Source organism: Neopsephotus bourkii, unplaced genomic scaffold (genome assembly GCF_033783945.1).
Source record: "Neopsephotus bourkii isolate Nb327-2 ecotype Australia unplaced genomic scaffold, CSIRO-AGI_Nbou_v1 NB_1615, whole genome shotgun sequence".
NCBI classification, from domain to species: domain Eukaryota; kingdom Metazoa; phylum Chordata; class Aves; order Psittaciformes; family Psittacidae; genus Neopsephotus; species Neopsephotus bourkii.
The window spans coordinates 3,576,629-3,591,847 of record NW_026902090.1 but is presented as its reverse complement, the minus strand read 5'-3'; the positions used below and the strand labels follow the sequence as shown (position 1 = coordinate 3,591,847).

The 15,219-nt window shown below is 42.1% G+C and overlaps 1 protein-coding gene across 1 annotated transcript in view; it reads right to left on the bottom strand.

Annotated features, from left to right (window-relative positions):
* The window catches only part of SORCS3 (sortilin related VPS10 domain containing receptor 3), a 302,919-nt gene that overhangs the window by 82,829 nt on the left and 204,871 nt on the right, over positions 1 to 15,219 (bottom strand). Inside the window, exons 6-7 of the mRNA XM_061372631.1 lie at positions 11,919 to 11,983; positions 5,035 to 5,153 (exon numbers count right to left, since the gene is read on the bottom strand). Coding sequence (XP_061228615.1) covers positions 5,035 to 5,153; positions 11,919 to 11,983 — 184 coding nt within the window. The remainder of the gene's footprint in view (positions 1 to 5,034; positions 5,154 to 11,918; positions 11,984 to 15,219) is intronic.

Here is a 15,219-nt window from a genome sequence, read left to right as displayed (position 1 = left end):
AAGGCAGAAGGCATTTGTTTGGCCTGCTAGAGAAAACAGGCATCATCCCCAAACCCAAACCAGCTCCTAAATCTCAGGAGGAGTCTTCCATGCCCAGTAGCTTTGTCATTGCCATGGAAAGTGCTGAAAGTCTGAGCTACTTTTAAGATTGACTTCAGCTGCACTCTCTTGGGATAGTGGAGAAAAATAAAGACATAAAAAACAATGAAGATAGGTATTGATCACCCATCTACACATCCTTGTGTTGACTTACAGCCAGTTCAAATCAAAAAGGCCAGTTACCCTGAGGGTCTCCAAGCACTGACAGAGACAGAAGCTTAAGAAACAGGGACAGCGTTAACTGCATGTTGAGCAAAACTAGTATGATCTCTGAGAGGAAAGCCGCACACTGAAGGCTTTATATAAGGAAAACACAGCAAGGTTAATAGTGGGAGGAAACATATCTTATGAGACCTACATCTATAGCTGCAGAAAAGAGAAAAAAAAAAAAAATACGATTTTCTGAGACCAAATACTTCCTCAAGTCCCTTAGGATCTCGTGAGTATGCCTAAAAGCTTATCTGTCCCTTTTACAACTCCATCAATTCAAATCTCATAAAAAATGCTATCTCTCCCTGTAAACTGACTTCCTTACATCCTTAGGCCACCAGTGCTATAACAGCAGTACTACCACCAGTCTTCATGCCACACATTCTGAAGAGTTTAATCATTGCTATTGTTCCTCTCCCAATACCTAGGATTTTGTGTGAAAATACATTCCATACACAGGTCTGCACCAGTGCCCTGGGAATGTCATCAGTCCTTGCTATCAACCAGGCTCATCCAGCATGGGACTCCAGCAGAACCACAGAGCTGTTGCACCTGAGACAGCCTGCACATAACCTTTGGGTAACTGAGACAACTACTTCCGATAGCAATTAGGTCCCTATGGCAGCAGGAGGTCTGTCCACAGAAAGGTTGCTTTCTGCAGAAACCACTGTCCCAGAGCAAAGCTGATTTCCAGTGAATGCACTGTCATATTCATACCCCCTTAGGCATTCTCACACCACCACAAATAAGCAGCACTGTACTGAGGCTTTTTTGGACAAGACTTTCCTCACTCTCTGCAATAAGTCATGACACTTGTGCATGCTTTCATTCATTTTCAGTGGAATGTTTTCATCCATTGGCAAGGAAACATACACAGATCATTATGGCTCTTCTCTTTAAAGAACTAAGCAGCATTAATGTTATTTGTTTACTTACAGGGAAATAACAAGTTTTCCTCCAAACAATGCTTTCTCACTCAAAGCATGATTTCCTGAAAAAATAATCCCCATTTTCATTACAAACTACTGCATTTTAGACTCTTTTCAGCAACTTGAGTAATTCCATTAGAAACCTTGATATAAGACTTGCGTGGAAAATACTTTCCCCAGAATTCCCCCTGTGATTCATTTTTACCATAGCAATTCTTCAAAATATCAATACACTAGATTCATCCATAAAACAAAAGACTATCCCTGACCCTTGGGTCTTACAATGTAGACTCTGCACATAAGAATACTGTAGCAGTTCAGGTAATTGTCAGTATGTCAAATCTTATAGGCAGCTGCAGGTTATCTCTGCACCTACGTTTAGAAAGTGCTACTAGCTCACTAGTGTGTACTCAAAGGCACCAATAAGGAAAGGTGTGGTACAGCTATAAAGAATGGCACATTACAGCTGTAAAGAAAGTACGGGCTTCACTACTGCACAGGTATATAATTGAACACGACTGACACTGACCTTAATGGCAGAGTTGCTCATCAAGTTAGCTCCATTTGGTACAATAAATAAATTCAGACATATTCCAAGGTTTTCTCACAAATAAATGACCTGCTCTGTAAAAGCCGTATGAATTTTAAGTGTTAACCATGAAAGATGATGATGAAACTGGCTCCTGGCTACATCACAGCAATTCTGTGAACTGAAAGAAAACTTATTTGCACAACAGAGAGTATGATTTTCTCTTGATACATCAATTTATGCAGAATTATCCCATCTTAGTGGTATGCTACGCATCCTTAAATAATTATTGATCAATCAAATAGAAAGTAAGTCAATAAATTCAGAGTGATCACCTACTGTTTTATTCATAAGAATTCTTCCTACTCTTTCTCAGTAGCTATTTCATCCTTCCTTCTTCATTACCTTTTACATTTTTCATCATGTGCTGTTATTTATCTCCTTTGCCTGGTAAACAGTCCCTGTCTTTTCAAACTCTCTTCATGGGCAAGTTTTTTTCAAGGATCATTCTCATTTTCTTTTTTTTTGCACTGCAATTCTGCAAGATTCTTTCAGAAGTGCTGCACAACAGCATTCCACAGGATAAGGAATCATTGATTTATAATAGAACTATAACATCTTTCGTATTCTTCTTTCCCCTATCCATTATGCACCGTAGTATCACATTTGCTTTGAGTGCACAGTTATACAGGTTAATGCTTCCCAAGATTCTTACACCACAGGCCTGTTCATCAACTTGATTAGAATGGATATTCACTCGTAAGTAACTATGCAGACAATCTAAAATGTTGATATCAATAGCTGGGATTCATCTTCCTTCATTTTAGCTGTCATAAAGCTATACTTTGGTTCCTTCTAATATTAATGGGAAAGCAATATTCAGAGAGAACAGTCTTATCCCACAATAAGTGCAATAGGAGACAAATTGCCCCCAAAGGTTTTGATCTTTCCACACACTTCTGATCAACCGGTTTAGGCTAAAATTTTACTGCTTGTATGACAAAAATTAAAAGAAACTAGTTCATTTCTCTACTCTGAGACATTACTTCTGATTTGTTCCAGGACAGGCGGATCAGAACTCACCCGCCCATCCTTTATGCAGCCATTAAACCTCACCAGATTCATAGCATTTAATTTGATATTTACTTATTCATCTCTAATATTTGAAATTCAAAAGAGCTGTCGCCTGTATTTCTGTCCAAGATTATCCAGACTGAGTGATATGCACGGGACACTGCACATACAGTCAATCCGATGCATCCCATAATAGGCAACCATATCACATAGCTTGTGAGACTAATACATCCAGGACATATCAGCCTTCCTACATATGTACCAAGCAAACACTCTGCATAGTCTATCAACCATATGCTGGACACGGTGGATTTAACACACCTTCAGCTTAGAGGTGTGTGCTGTGAATCTGAAGTGCCCACGTGTTACTTGAGTACTACATGGACTCAATCCATGCCCAGTTTCTGCAGACACTTTTGACAGGCTGCTGGACAGGCAGAAATCCTGCAACTGTGATACAAAACCAGGGAAAGCGATAGACAAACATGAAAGGTAGAGCTTCCTGCCCAATGCAGCAGAAATGTTCAGTGTGTATGTCATGGTTTAAGCTAAACCCAGGACAGTGCATATTTAACATTTTAACTTCAAACACCCATTAAGCTATAATAAAACCCTGCTAAGGATTGTCATGGCACATATACGTACATGCATGTTTTTGTATACACACACACTCCTTTTTTTAACTTGAAGCAATTAGCAGCTATTAGCCTGAGCTGCTCACTGCTAATTTGAGGCAGAGGAATACCCATACCAGGCAGATGTTCTCAATGTCAGTTCACATTTCTAAACAGAGAACCCTTGTTCTAATACAGGCGGGAGCTGAGGAATAAGAAACATCTGTAAAGCCTCATGCTAGCCTTAAAGAACTGGATGTTCCACAATGCCCTTAGACATAAACCACCAGATTAAGAGAGTCTCTCTGAAATAGTCCTTGGAGAATAGAGCATTTTCCAATTGGAAAGCCTCTAGTCAAATCATGACTATGTTGCAAAAGCTACATTCTCAGTGTTTTCTAGCTCTAGGTCTCCTCAGGATGCCAAATTAATTAGTAGCAGGGTGGGTTTCCTGCAGGAATGAGGGGAGCTGTGGCTCCCTTAGCATTCAGTCATCTCCAGAGCAGCAGTCTCCCCTACCCATGGGAGAAGCCTTCTGGTGTTACACAAGTGCATGCAGTTTCTGTAGTTTAGTCCTTCCAGGTCATAGAGATCCTGTCCTCCACCAAATCCCAGAACAGAACTATCACCCTTCCCACTTAGACTCCCATTTCTAAGAACATTTCATAATAAACAGAGCAGGACTTTTTTATAATTGTAAGACACTAATGAAAATGTTCCATCAAGGAAGTAAAATAGGAGCTTAATGTAACTCAGTGCTGCTCAAAAAGGGAAGAGTATGTGTTTTCTGTACTACCTGAATCCAAGCTCCATCTCATCTCATTCCTCCTCTTCAGCACTGGTGGCAAGCAGTTAACATCATCATGTCTGCAATCTCTGTGCCCCGTGAACTTTCTACAGCCTGGCTCATGTTCAGGAAGTGTTCTTCCATACTGTGTTATTCCTTCTTACACTTCCCCAGGTATGAAACTGGGAGAGGCAGCCTTGTTCCACATCCAGCACACAAGTTCCCAGAAAATCTCAAAACCAAGTAGTTTCTCATTCAATTCCTGTCACTTTCTCCTCATCTCCAAACTCATCAACTAGCTGACAAACAGCCATCTTCCACTTTGAAGTTGCCCTATAACATCTTTTTCCAATTTTTCTGCTATTTTATCTCCTACTGTAAGTTTTTATTCTCTCCATTAGCATTACTTGACTGTCAAATCAGCATAAACTTTTCAATTTGTTAAAATGATCATTCACACCTTTCCTCTGTTCTGCTTTATTCTCTCCACTTCATCACTAGCTTCTTTGTGTCATCCAAGTAGACACAACAGCAAATTAGAGCTTCTGTCAACCTCACGGACCATTGTGATTACTGGTGATTGAACTTACAAAATATATTAGATTCACCAAGACACAAGTGATGAGCAGAGAAATCAACTGTTTTGTCCCAGATTGCATTGCCAATCTACAGCAGGCAGGTACAGGCTCCTAGCTCGTGACTTGAGGCCCTAACAATACACTTCCTCTCTTGCACAGAACAAGTATCTCACAGAGAAGGAATTCATGTCACATTTGTACCAAGCCAACATACCTGGATGAAGATATATTCATCCTGAACAACAAGGGAGCTGATGTCAATGGAGCGCGAGAATGGCCCACTCCTTTTGGTCTCCGAGCACTCTTGGATCCGACAGGTCAAATAGTGTGTGTCTGTAACAGAATATGCATACATGAGAAATGCCCATGCAGGAGCCTGTTGTCTGCAAATGTCATCAGCAGCTTTAAAAAAGATCTCAGAAGGGAAATCTTAACTTCAGCTCCAACTGGACAGATTGTTACTGCATGATCTACCTCCAGCCTTTAAAACTGCTCTCTGGAGTCAGAAATACAACACACTTCCACACCCATCATTCCCTTCCCCATTGTGCAGACGGCCCTCAGGATACTGGAGTTTAAACCATAAGTGGAGAGTACAAATCATAAATGCATCAGAAAATTGATGATGAGACCATATGGAGCAGAAAAAGATTTCAAAAGCCACTCAGATAGAATTATCAATTCCACTACCCTGTTGGGAAGCATATCCCCATCCTCCCCCTGAAATAATATAGCCTTGATGGTTTTAGTTGTGGTTCTAACACACAAGTAGACAAAATAAAGCCCAAACCAGCATTATATTATTTTGCTGTGAAAATTACAAGCATCTCTCAAAGTTAAGTCTTTATAGCCAATATAGGCTAAGTATGAAAACACTATGGACATGAAATAGCATGACTAGTCGAAGAGTCACAACAGTAGTTATATGCACTGCAAGTGGTATCAACCACTTCTGTCTAGAGAGAAGGTAAGACCATTGCACTAATGGGATGCCTTGTCAGGCCTTGGCATTGCTTGAGAGAGGAATAGGACTGGGAAAAGAACATGAGGAAGACATAAAGCAAAGGCAGACATACAGAAAGTTGCTTGGAGCAGCAAGAAGAGATGTGATCACCTCCAGCAAATTGGCAGGGGATTAAGCATTATTTCATTTAGGCTAAGAATGGATCTCATGAAACAGAATAACCAAGGCACTGTGTCTCTGGATACGTGTAATCTAAATATGCCATCTCTGCCTTTCTAAAAAATGCAAATTAGGGACAAAATGAAAATACAACTAAGATGACAGCTGCAGTGATAAAAGGGCCATATCTTTTACACTGCAACACTTCTACAGGTTTCTTAAATTCACACACTTGTTCCCTTTTCTACGAAGGGTGAGGACAGACCATTGGTGAGTCTAGTGCAGTGATTTTTGTTCACAACTGCACCTTTTAACAAGGATCCTGTCAAATGGAGCCCAAAAGGATAAAAGGGAACTTTAAAAGGACAGTAACTAGCCTAGCAGAGCTGCTTACAGGATTCTCCATCCCATAAAACCTGCTACTGCACTTGGTCTGTATCTTTCCAGTGGCAGCAAAATATGGTTCTGTGGAAAGCACGGGGGGCACAACTGAAATCCACTGACACTCAGCTAACTGCCTTTCCCCATTCAAAGACAAGGTTCACAAACTGTCAGTTTCCCTTTCCAAAGCCTCATCCCGCCAACAGAATCTTAAGAACGCAAAAAGAATGCAAGTCAGAGGCATTCATAACAGGAATAGTAACTTTTTAACAGATATTGTCTAAAAAAAAGTCACAAACTACAACCAAGCTTTAATCTAATAAAGGCTCATGACCAAAGGTCTGTGCTTAAAGACCACAGATGGGCTTCTGGGTTGAGGCACCGGGAATTTGAGGTTAATAAGGGCTATGTGGCTGATACAGAGCAGTTGCATAGGTCTGGTACAATAATGAAAACAGTCCCACTGATGCTGCTAAAGCAGCAGAAACTGTTGCTGGTGCCAGCTCAGAGTACGTGGAGGTAATTAAAGTGTATGGTGAAAAATATCTGACTTAGAGACAGTGCCAAATAACTGGAGTACTGGAGTCGTGCTTTAACCTAGCAAAAGGTATCAGCAGCAGTAGAAAGGTCAGACTCTCAGCTGGGACAAATTAAGGTTCTTTATCAACTGACACATACACATTTGGTCCAGAGCTGTTATTTACCCCCTCAGCATGGAATCGAAGACATCTTTGTGGTGGATAAAAGCAACTTCTCAGAAAACTAGAGGGTCTTATGTACCATCATGCTACCCAAAGAGCTCATCAGCCTTAACTTGTTCCATGAGGTAGCACTAAAATTAGGCAGAACAAGGAGGAGAGGTCAGGAACCATATTTTTAGAAGCTCATTCCCTCTGGTATGTTCTCCCACACAGTCGCTTGGATATTCTTATCCCTTCAAAAAGGGGATAATTTGCTGCTGCTGAGTGACAGAATGGGAAGAGGAATAAAAACCTGTCACAAAAAAATGCAGATAAATCACAAGTGTTGACATGACAACTAGCTGCCTGCCTATTGGGAAATGTGTCATTTTGAGTGTGTTACACCAGCAATCAAGTATACTCAAAGAATGGCACCTGATTAATATTCACACAGAGCTGGTGGTGGAGAAGGGGGGTAGCTCACTATCCATTGAGTCTCTTGTTTACTTATTTTCATCTATTTTACAACACAAGGTAGCTATGAAGAGAAACCCAACCCAACCAACAGACACAAAAAACCTATATTCAAACCTGTCTGCCTTTGGACACCAAAATAAGCTCAAGTCTTGCTTATTTTCCCACTGCCCCACGAAAAATGCAAAATAATTCCTTTTAAAACATGTCCAAAAATCAGGTAAAAAATATGTTCACATTTGTTGGTGACTCAAAGCAAGAAACAATCCCAAGATGCTGCTTGAGCTTCTTGAAGGGTACGACCTCTTCATGAGCTACCATCCCATTCACAAAGCACATCTTACACTATACAGGGCTCCTTAGTGTAAATGTCAGTTAAGAGAGAAGCTGTTATGTCCCCCTTCTCTGAAAGGAGCTACTTTTTCAGCCCTGATTTGCACAGCCACAAGGAAAAAGGACAGCTGCCCAGAGGAGCAGGTGGCATGTGCCCAAGCTATGCCTTTAAAGCTTTGTTTACCTTTAAGTGGGAAGTTTATGCCTTAAGGGAGGTTATTAGGGATAATAGGGATTATTTTCAATTTACATATTGTCCCACACAACATCAGGATTGGAGGATCTAGGCATTGGGGGTTTGGTTTGGTGGGGGTTTTTGTGGGATTTTTTTGTTTGCTTGTTTGTTTAATTATATTCTACTGCAAAAGGAATTGAGAAGAGCTGCCCATTTCCTAGACAGCCTCAAAACTTCCTATGCTTATAAACCATACTTATAAACCAGCTACTTTCTCAGCCCATCTGTGACTGAGGCAATATGGACATCAAGCAGCCTGGAGGGTTTCCTGCAGCTCAAATCACAACATCCATAACTGCACACAAACCCTTCCCACCAACTTATCTCACTTAGGATTAGGGAATGGCTTTCTCAGACGTGCAACCATTTTGCAGTTGAGCAAGAAATGCTTCCCCATTGCTAATTAACATGGTCTTCATCTTGAGAATCTGGAGTGTATTTTTACCCTTTATAGAAGCAATGAAACTGAAACAATTTCTTATAATTTGCAGTGATAAACTGGTGAAATAAGCCAACTTACTAAGCCTCTTCTTTGCCTAACAGTCATGACAGCTTTGGAAGGAAGCAGGAGCACACAAGAGGCTTTCTCTGGTGGATAATACCCGAAGAAGTGGGTCCCTGAAGGAAGACAATGAAGCAGTCAAAACTGTCACTATGCTGAAGGACGCAAAGGGCAGACTTAAGTGCAGGCTACTGTGACTTACAGAGACACAGGACAGCAAGGTCTGCTCCTTCCTGGCAGCATTAACAAGGCAGCTAGAAGCAGGCATGGCTGGCCAGCATCGCTAACAGGGAGAAGGGTAGCTGATGGAGACAAGTTCTTTGGCAGACTGGCTCAGCTTAAGTCATGTCCTGGTGCCAGGCAAGACTTAAAATCACAAACTGCCAGTGAAGGTTACTATGGGAAGGAGAAAAAAATAACTGGCCTCAACAATTTTCCCCCCAAAGGGAAAGAAAAACTGTGTATGTAGACAGGACTGTAACTATTCCCCAGGAATTAGTTACCTTGTTTTATCTTTCTGGTTGGGAGGGATGCGTGTGTGTCCCTTTTCCCTTTAATTAAAATACTGTTTACTGCACTGGATCTGTGAGTGGGGAGACAATTATCCCAGTGAACATCAGAAAGTTTAATATATCTCTCCCAGAAGTGCTGGTGGGTGCTTGTGTCAGTGTATTTGTAACAGTTCCCTTGCATCCAAACCTGTCCTTGCTGCTGCCTATTACACCCAGGCAGAAGGTACAGTGCCCAAGGCTCCTACATGTTTTTGTAATTTAAAAATGCAAGCCTAGATTATTATTCTGCTACAATAGCTCTGCCAAGATGTCAAAAAATATATTAAAAACTTCATCTGCCACAAAGACAGGAACAGCTTGAGATCAGCTAGGCAATAGCATTAGCAGCCTCTTGCAAATATTTAAGGGGACTAGACACTGTGGCAGATGTTTTTGCAAGGACCCTACCAATCCTAATGACTGGGACAGACAAAATCATAAGGCAAGACATGTTGGAGCACAGACACCAGAGTGGTGAACAGGAATTCCACCTCCCAGCTCCATGAGCTTATTGATAGCCCTGACTGGGTAAACAAGACTCTATCATGCCCTGCCACCTGTTCCCAGACACAAAGCATATTTCAGGCTCCAGTGTCCGAGTCAGTATTAGGTATGTTCTTCAGTCCCATTACTGCTAAATGAAGGAGAAAAAAGAATCACCAAGTCCAGGAGCCTAACCTTAAATACCATTTGCCCCCCAATTAATTTTTTTAAATGGAAAGCATAAAGGAAAACATAAAAGGAAAAACAAATGTCCCCTCTAGAACTACGTGTTTTTCAAGTCTCCAGGGACACCGAAGGTGTGAATTCTTGTACCTCAACTGAACAATGGCAAAATACTCAAATCCATGTCCATTAATACACCAAGTAAGTGACTGAGACACCAGACTGACCTAAGAGGCATTAAGAAAGACTCCCCTTCATTTTCCCAGCTACTGAAGGAAACTTTCATAAGAAACTTTCTGATCAAGGGGAAGTAACTGCAGGGACCCATCTTCCAGCAGGTGTAAGTGCCTCAGCCATTTCACTGAGAGCATGAAAACCCATTTTGGTTACAGAGCCAACTGGGAGAGACGTTCAACCTTCCACTCCTAGGGACACAGAGCTGTACCATTTCACACCAGGTGAGGCTATAGCTTTGAGGCAGTCGATGTTTTGTAATGCAAACTAATATCGTTTTAAGGCTTAGAAACTCTAATTGGAGCAGCATGGTTGTGTTGTGCTGTGCTTGGCTGGGAAAGGAGTCATTCTGGTGCTGTCCCACAGCAGGACGTGCCAGCAGGGCCAGCACAGCTTGCCAGGTTTCTCCTGTGCCTGCTGTCTGCTGGGACAATGGCTTGCAATGGGCCAAAAGCAGACACTCCTGGTTACATCTGACTTCCAGTGAAGCCCTCAATACCATCAACTGCCAATTGCAAAATGCTGAATTTATGCATTAAAACAAGAACAAACAGCAAACCCCTACCGCAAACAAGACCTGAAGGAACAGAGTTGTCTGCAAACTGGGGTTACATCTTTCAAATAAAGCATCTACATCCTTGACATATCCAATATTCAAACAGCTGGGTGAGCAAGTTTAAACTTAGTTTGAAAATAAACTCCATCAGCAGTTTGCTTGCTTTTTTTCTTGCTTTTGACCACTTTTCCCAGCATCCCTGCCACAGCACTCATAGCAACAAAGGCACTGAAAAAGCCTCCCTACCTTGCCCACCCACCTGCTAGCCTGTTTTGCTTTTTCCACATATTCAACAAACAGCTGTCACCCCCAAGCTTTTATTGCTTGGTTATTTATTCAGCTGCCATCACTAAATAGCAGTGGGAGGCCAATGAGTGATTTTAGAAGATCCACATCCTCAGAGAAGCCACCCTGATAGACAAGAGCTTGTTCGCACAGCATCTGGCCTACGCAGCACTTGACTAAAGCAGAGAAAAGTTTGCAGCCAACAAAAATGAGGCCTTTTCCTCCCAGAAATCCTCTACAATCCCATGCTGCTTTTCTAACACTGTCCTTGTAGCATAAAAGGGACACATGTCCCACTACTGTGGTGGCACTGAGCTGGAGCAAAGCTGGCTCCAGCCCAGGAGCAGATGAATTACTGTGCTGTAGTTCCTGTGAGAAATAGCTAAAACACTTTGGAGAGAGTGATAGAAAAAGTAACTTCTAACACCAACTGTCTTCTTCGCTGGAGGTTAATTACATAGGAATCTATTCTGCTGCAAATGTGACTAGATTCATTTCAGTGAGGGGTTAAGAACTATATTTGTTCTACTTCTTACTTCAGATCCAGGCACCTTTTTAAGGCCTGTAATGTTTGGGAATGGAGCACCTATTCATACATCATGAGCAAGACTGAAAAATACTTTCACTATGAGACAAAAGGTACCCGGGGCATAGGGACGTTCTGACCAGGAGAGAAATCTGATGGTAGGTGATTTTTCCAATTCTCAGGTACACCACAGGTGTTCTGAACACCTCTGGAAATGCACAGAGGCTGCACTGAACAGGGCTGATAGACAAACTCCTTATGATTCACGTAAAATACATGACACTGAAAAAGCTAAATAGGGAGCAGAATAGAAAGCTCCTTAACCCAACAGATTGTGCTTCTGCCCGGATTCTCCACAGACACAAGCCCTGCAGCCTCTGAATTTTCCCCGCAGGCAGGGGCTAAAGATAGGAGTATACCTCACACCAAATCCATCACACCAAACCCCATGACCTATCAATCGAAATGTAAATGGGGAGACAAAATAAGTAGAGTTAATTTCCATTCCGACTCCCAAAGCCCACTTTTTCAGCACTGGCTGCAGGCACTCACGTCCATCAGCAGTCCGGGCTTCCATGTGCACAAGGTCAGGTTCTTTATCCAAACCAGCAACGGACCTGGTTGGGGTCAAAAAGAGAGAGAAAGAAGGCAGCAAAGTTAGTTAAAAGCCCAGTTAGCTCTTCAATCAGAGAGAGAGAGGGTGAGGAGAAGCAAAACCAGTTCAAATCTAACTTGCAACACCTGGTATCCTGCTTGTCTCCTTTGTGTTTATAAGATAGACACCCTCCTAGGCGCTGGTGAGTGAACCTGCCTAGCCGTTGTCTACAAGATCAAGACTACAATGACTATTCTTGGGGACACAAAGCAAGCTGGTTGCAAGATCCCGTAAAACCAGATGTCTGTTTTAATACTGAAGGAAAGACAAGGGCACAGCAGCCTCATGATTATAGAAAGCAGGCTAAAAGGGGTATTACTTGGCTGAATAGTGACATGAGAGACTGATCTGCCCTTGTTTAGCTGGGCAATTCTGCTACTAACTCAGTTTCCCCATCTTCAAAAGAACAGCAATGCACATAAATACGGTGATCTTGTGACAAAAACCATTCTAGAAATAATTATTCACCCCATTATCCCATGCATTAGCCCTTGATAATCATGAAATAAAGGCATAATGAGTTTCTTTAACCTCACTAGCTGAAACCCAAGCACCTCAAGTAAAATCTGCCTGTGCATTGTTATTTTACTCTGAAAATGTTTTGCAAGGCACGTTACAAAGACAGTTTTCCTTCTGGCACAGCGAAAGTCAATCCCAGAGCAGAAATGTTGTTATTAGTGTCCTGGCTTGGAGATGAACATTTAGTCCTAGCAATGGCTGGCAGGGGAAAAAAAATAATCCATAGATGTCCACGTGATTTATGGAGCTGCTTCTTCTAAGTCAACCAAAGGGTTAGATTAAAAAGGGACAACGACAAAAATCAGTTTCTAATTTTGTGAAGCTGAATTTGATACAGTAGATTGTAAATAATAGATTCCCTCTGAGCCAGCCAACGTTCACAATTCCCTAATGTTCTAATACGCTTTTATCACAATCTTTTGCTTCTTTCATCCTTGGGGCATCAACAGCTAAAACATTAAAAAGAAAAAGAAAAAAAAAAAGAAAGAAGAAGAAAAAAGAACAAAATACAGATGTTCTGATACATTTTTGTGGATCTGACAAAAAACACAGCAATTGAACCAATGACAAACATACGAATGTGCCGGAGTTCAGCTAAGCTCTGCCAGTGCTCCAAATGTCAAAACAACTACATTATGACCCACTGTGTAGGTAACTGAAATTGGCACTGCTTGTTAACTAGAGCCCCGCATCAATAGCCCGTCCATTCACAACACACTGCGAATTGTGGCCAAGAAACCCCAACACAACAAAGCAAAGCCACACACAGGCAGAGCTTTCATCATTCTACTTCCAGTGAGAAATAGTCTGCTCCTTAATCACTACCATCAGTTTCAGGGTGATCCCACAGGGAAGAAAGCGCTGCCTGTTATTGGTAAGGATGCCAGAATGGGCCTGAGTGCCTGTGACTGTGTAATTATTGGTGTCAAACCTTCCAAATATCTGAACACAGTTAAAAGTGACAGTAGGACAAATAGAAATTCCTTAAAATGGCAGTGAAAAACATTACGGTGTGCAGCAGCATTATTTCCCAATGTATCTATAGAAAGGGCACACATCCTTCTAGTCCACAGCAGAAGTTTTCTGCCTTTTTCCCATAAGCAACCCTAAATGCTGTCATTTCAGGTGTTCAGCAGTCATGACTCCCACCTGCATGCCAATAGGGATAGAGGTACATACTTACCAACACCTCTATCCATCACAACTTTATGAAAGAAAGTGTGGTAATTTCAGTACTTTTAGGTGCTGGTTGGGATCCCATTAGGCACCTGCCCCACAGCCATTCCCAACAGGCTCCTTACTGAAATCCAGCCTTCGCCCTGGAACATACACTCTCCAGGCTTCTTCTTGAAAGCCAGACACCAGCCTTCTACCTAGAGCCATCTGCTGTGCCCTGGCACTACGTCAGGCTGCCTGCCCTGCTCCCCACACCAATTCCTGAGTCCCTCCCCCTACAGCAATGGGGCAAACCTACTCCTAGCCCAGGGAATAAGAAACATCCATCTGCCACAATACTATTCATTTTAAAAGGGACTGGAATTAGAATAACCTAAGTATTTCCAAACAAATTCCAAAATACTCATTACCACTGTGCATTTGCATACACAAGCTCTGTGGATCTACTCATAATGCCTATTAAGTGAGCATCAGGGGACAACAGGAGTCTCCTGAAACATGTCATTCTAGCTTGAATGTGTCAGTGCCATCTTCTTGTTTCCTTAATTAGTTTTGACAAGTCTGATGGCTCTTTTCAGAGCAACAGTGACGAAAACAGGATCAGCACACAGCACCCCCTAGTACTCCTCTGCTCACCAAATACTGTACTTAAGCAGAAAAGCTCACAAAGCAATCTCCTGCAAGCCAAAAGCAAGACAAGCTCCTGTTATCCACAGGCAGATAACAAGCCTGTAAAGTTAACTGCATCGGTCATCCTTCCGTCTCCCAAACGATATCTTAGATCATCTTCCTATATCAAAGACTCTGATTGCAAAACAAATCCCCAATCAATGCTGTTTTTTCATGCCTCGCCTATTCCCACTGGCAAAGAACACAGCTTTGCTTTGCAGTGCTCTGACTCCTGAATACGGGTATTTTCAGTAAATGATCTCTCACCATTTGTCTGGAGAAGCTTTACATGGAGAATGCAAAAAAAACTCTGGCAGTGGAATGAGCAAGATGTGAGTGCAGATTTTGGAGCACAGCTGCTCCAAAAAGCTATTCCTTTATCCCATGTAGTAATTTCTCTAGTCTTAAGAACTCACTGCAACAACCTCTCAGGTCTGGCAATATAAGGGCAGCAACAAGACACCTTCACAGCCTTATATTTTCTCATACATTATCTCTCTGAAAAACAGTTGGAAGACTCACTGCTCAAAACTCTTTGAGCAAGTAAAGTATGATGAGGAGAGATTACACCATCCCCTGACTTACCATTTCCCTTGCATGTCCTCCCTCTAAAGCCAAGTGGAGCCCACAGACTGGGGATGGCCAGGAAGGGTTTTCCTGGCTCTCTGGCTGACAAGCAGCTCTATTTCAGAAGTTTACAGAGACAAGAGCGTTTAACAACACTTACAAGCCTCAGCTCAGCTTGAAAACAGTTTTCCTGCCACACAGGCTGCAGGCAGAGCTCACCTCTGTATTTTGTATGTTCACAGACTCCAGAGCGTAAACAAAACCAAG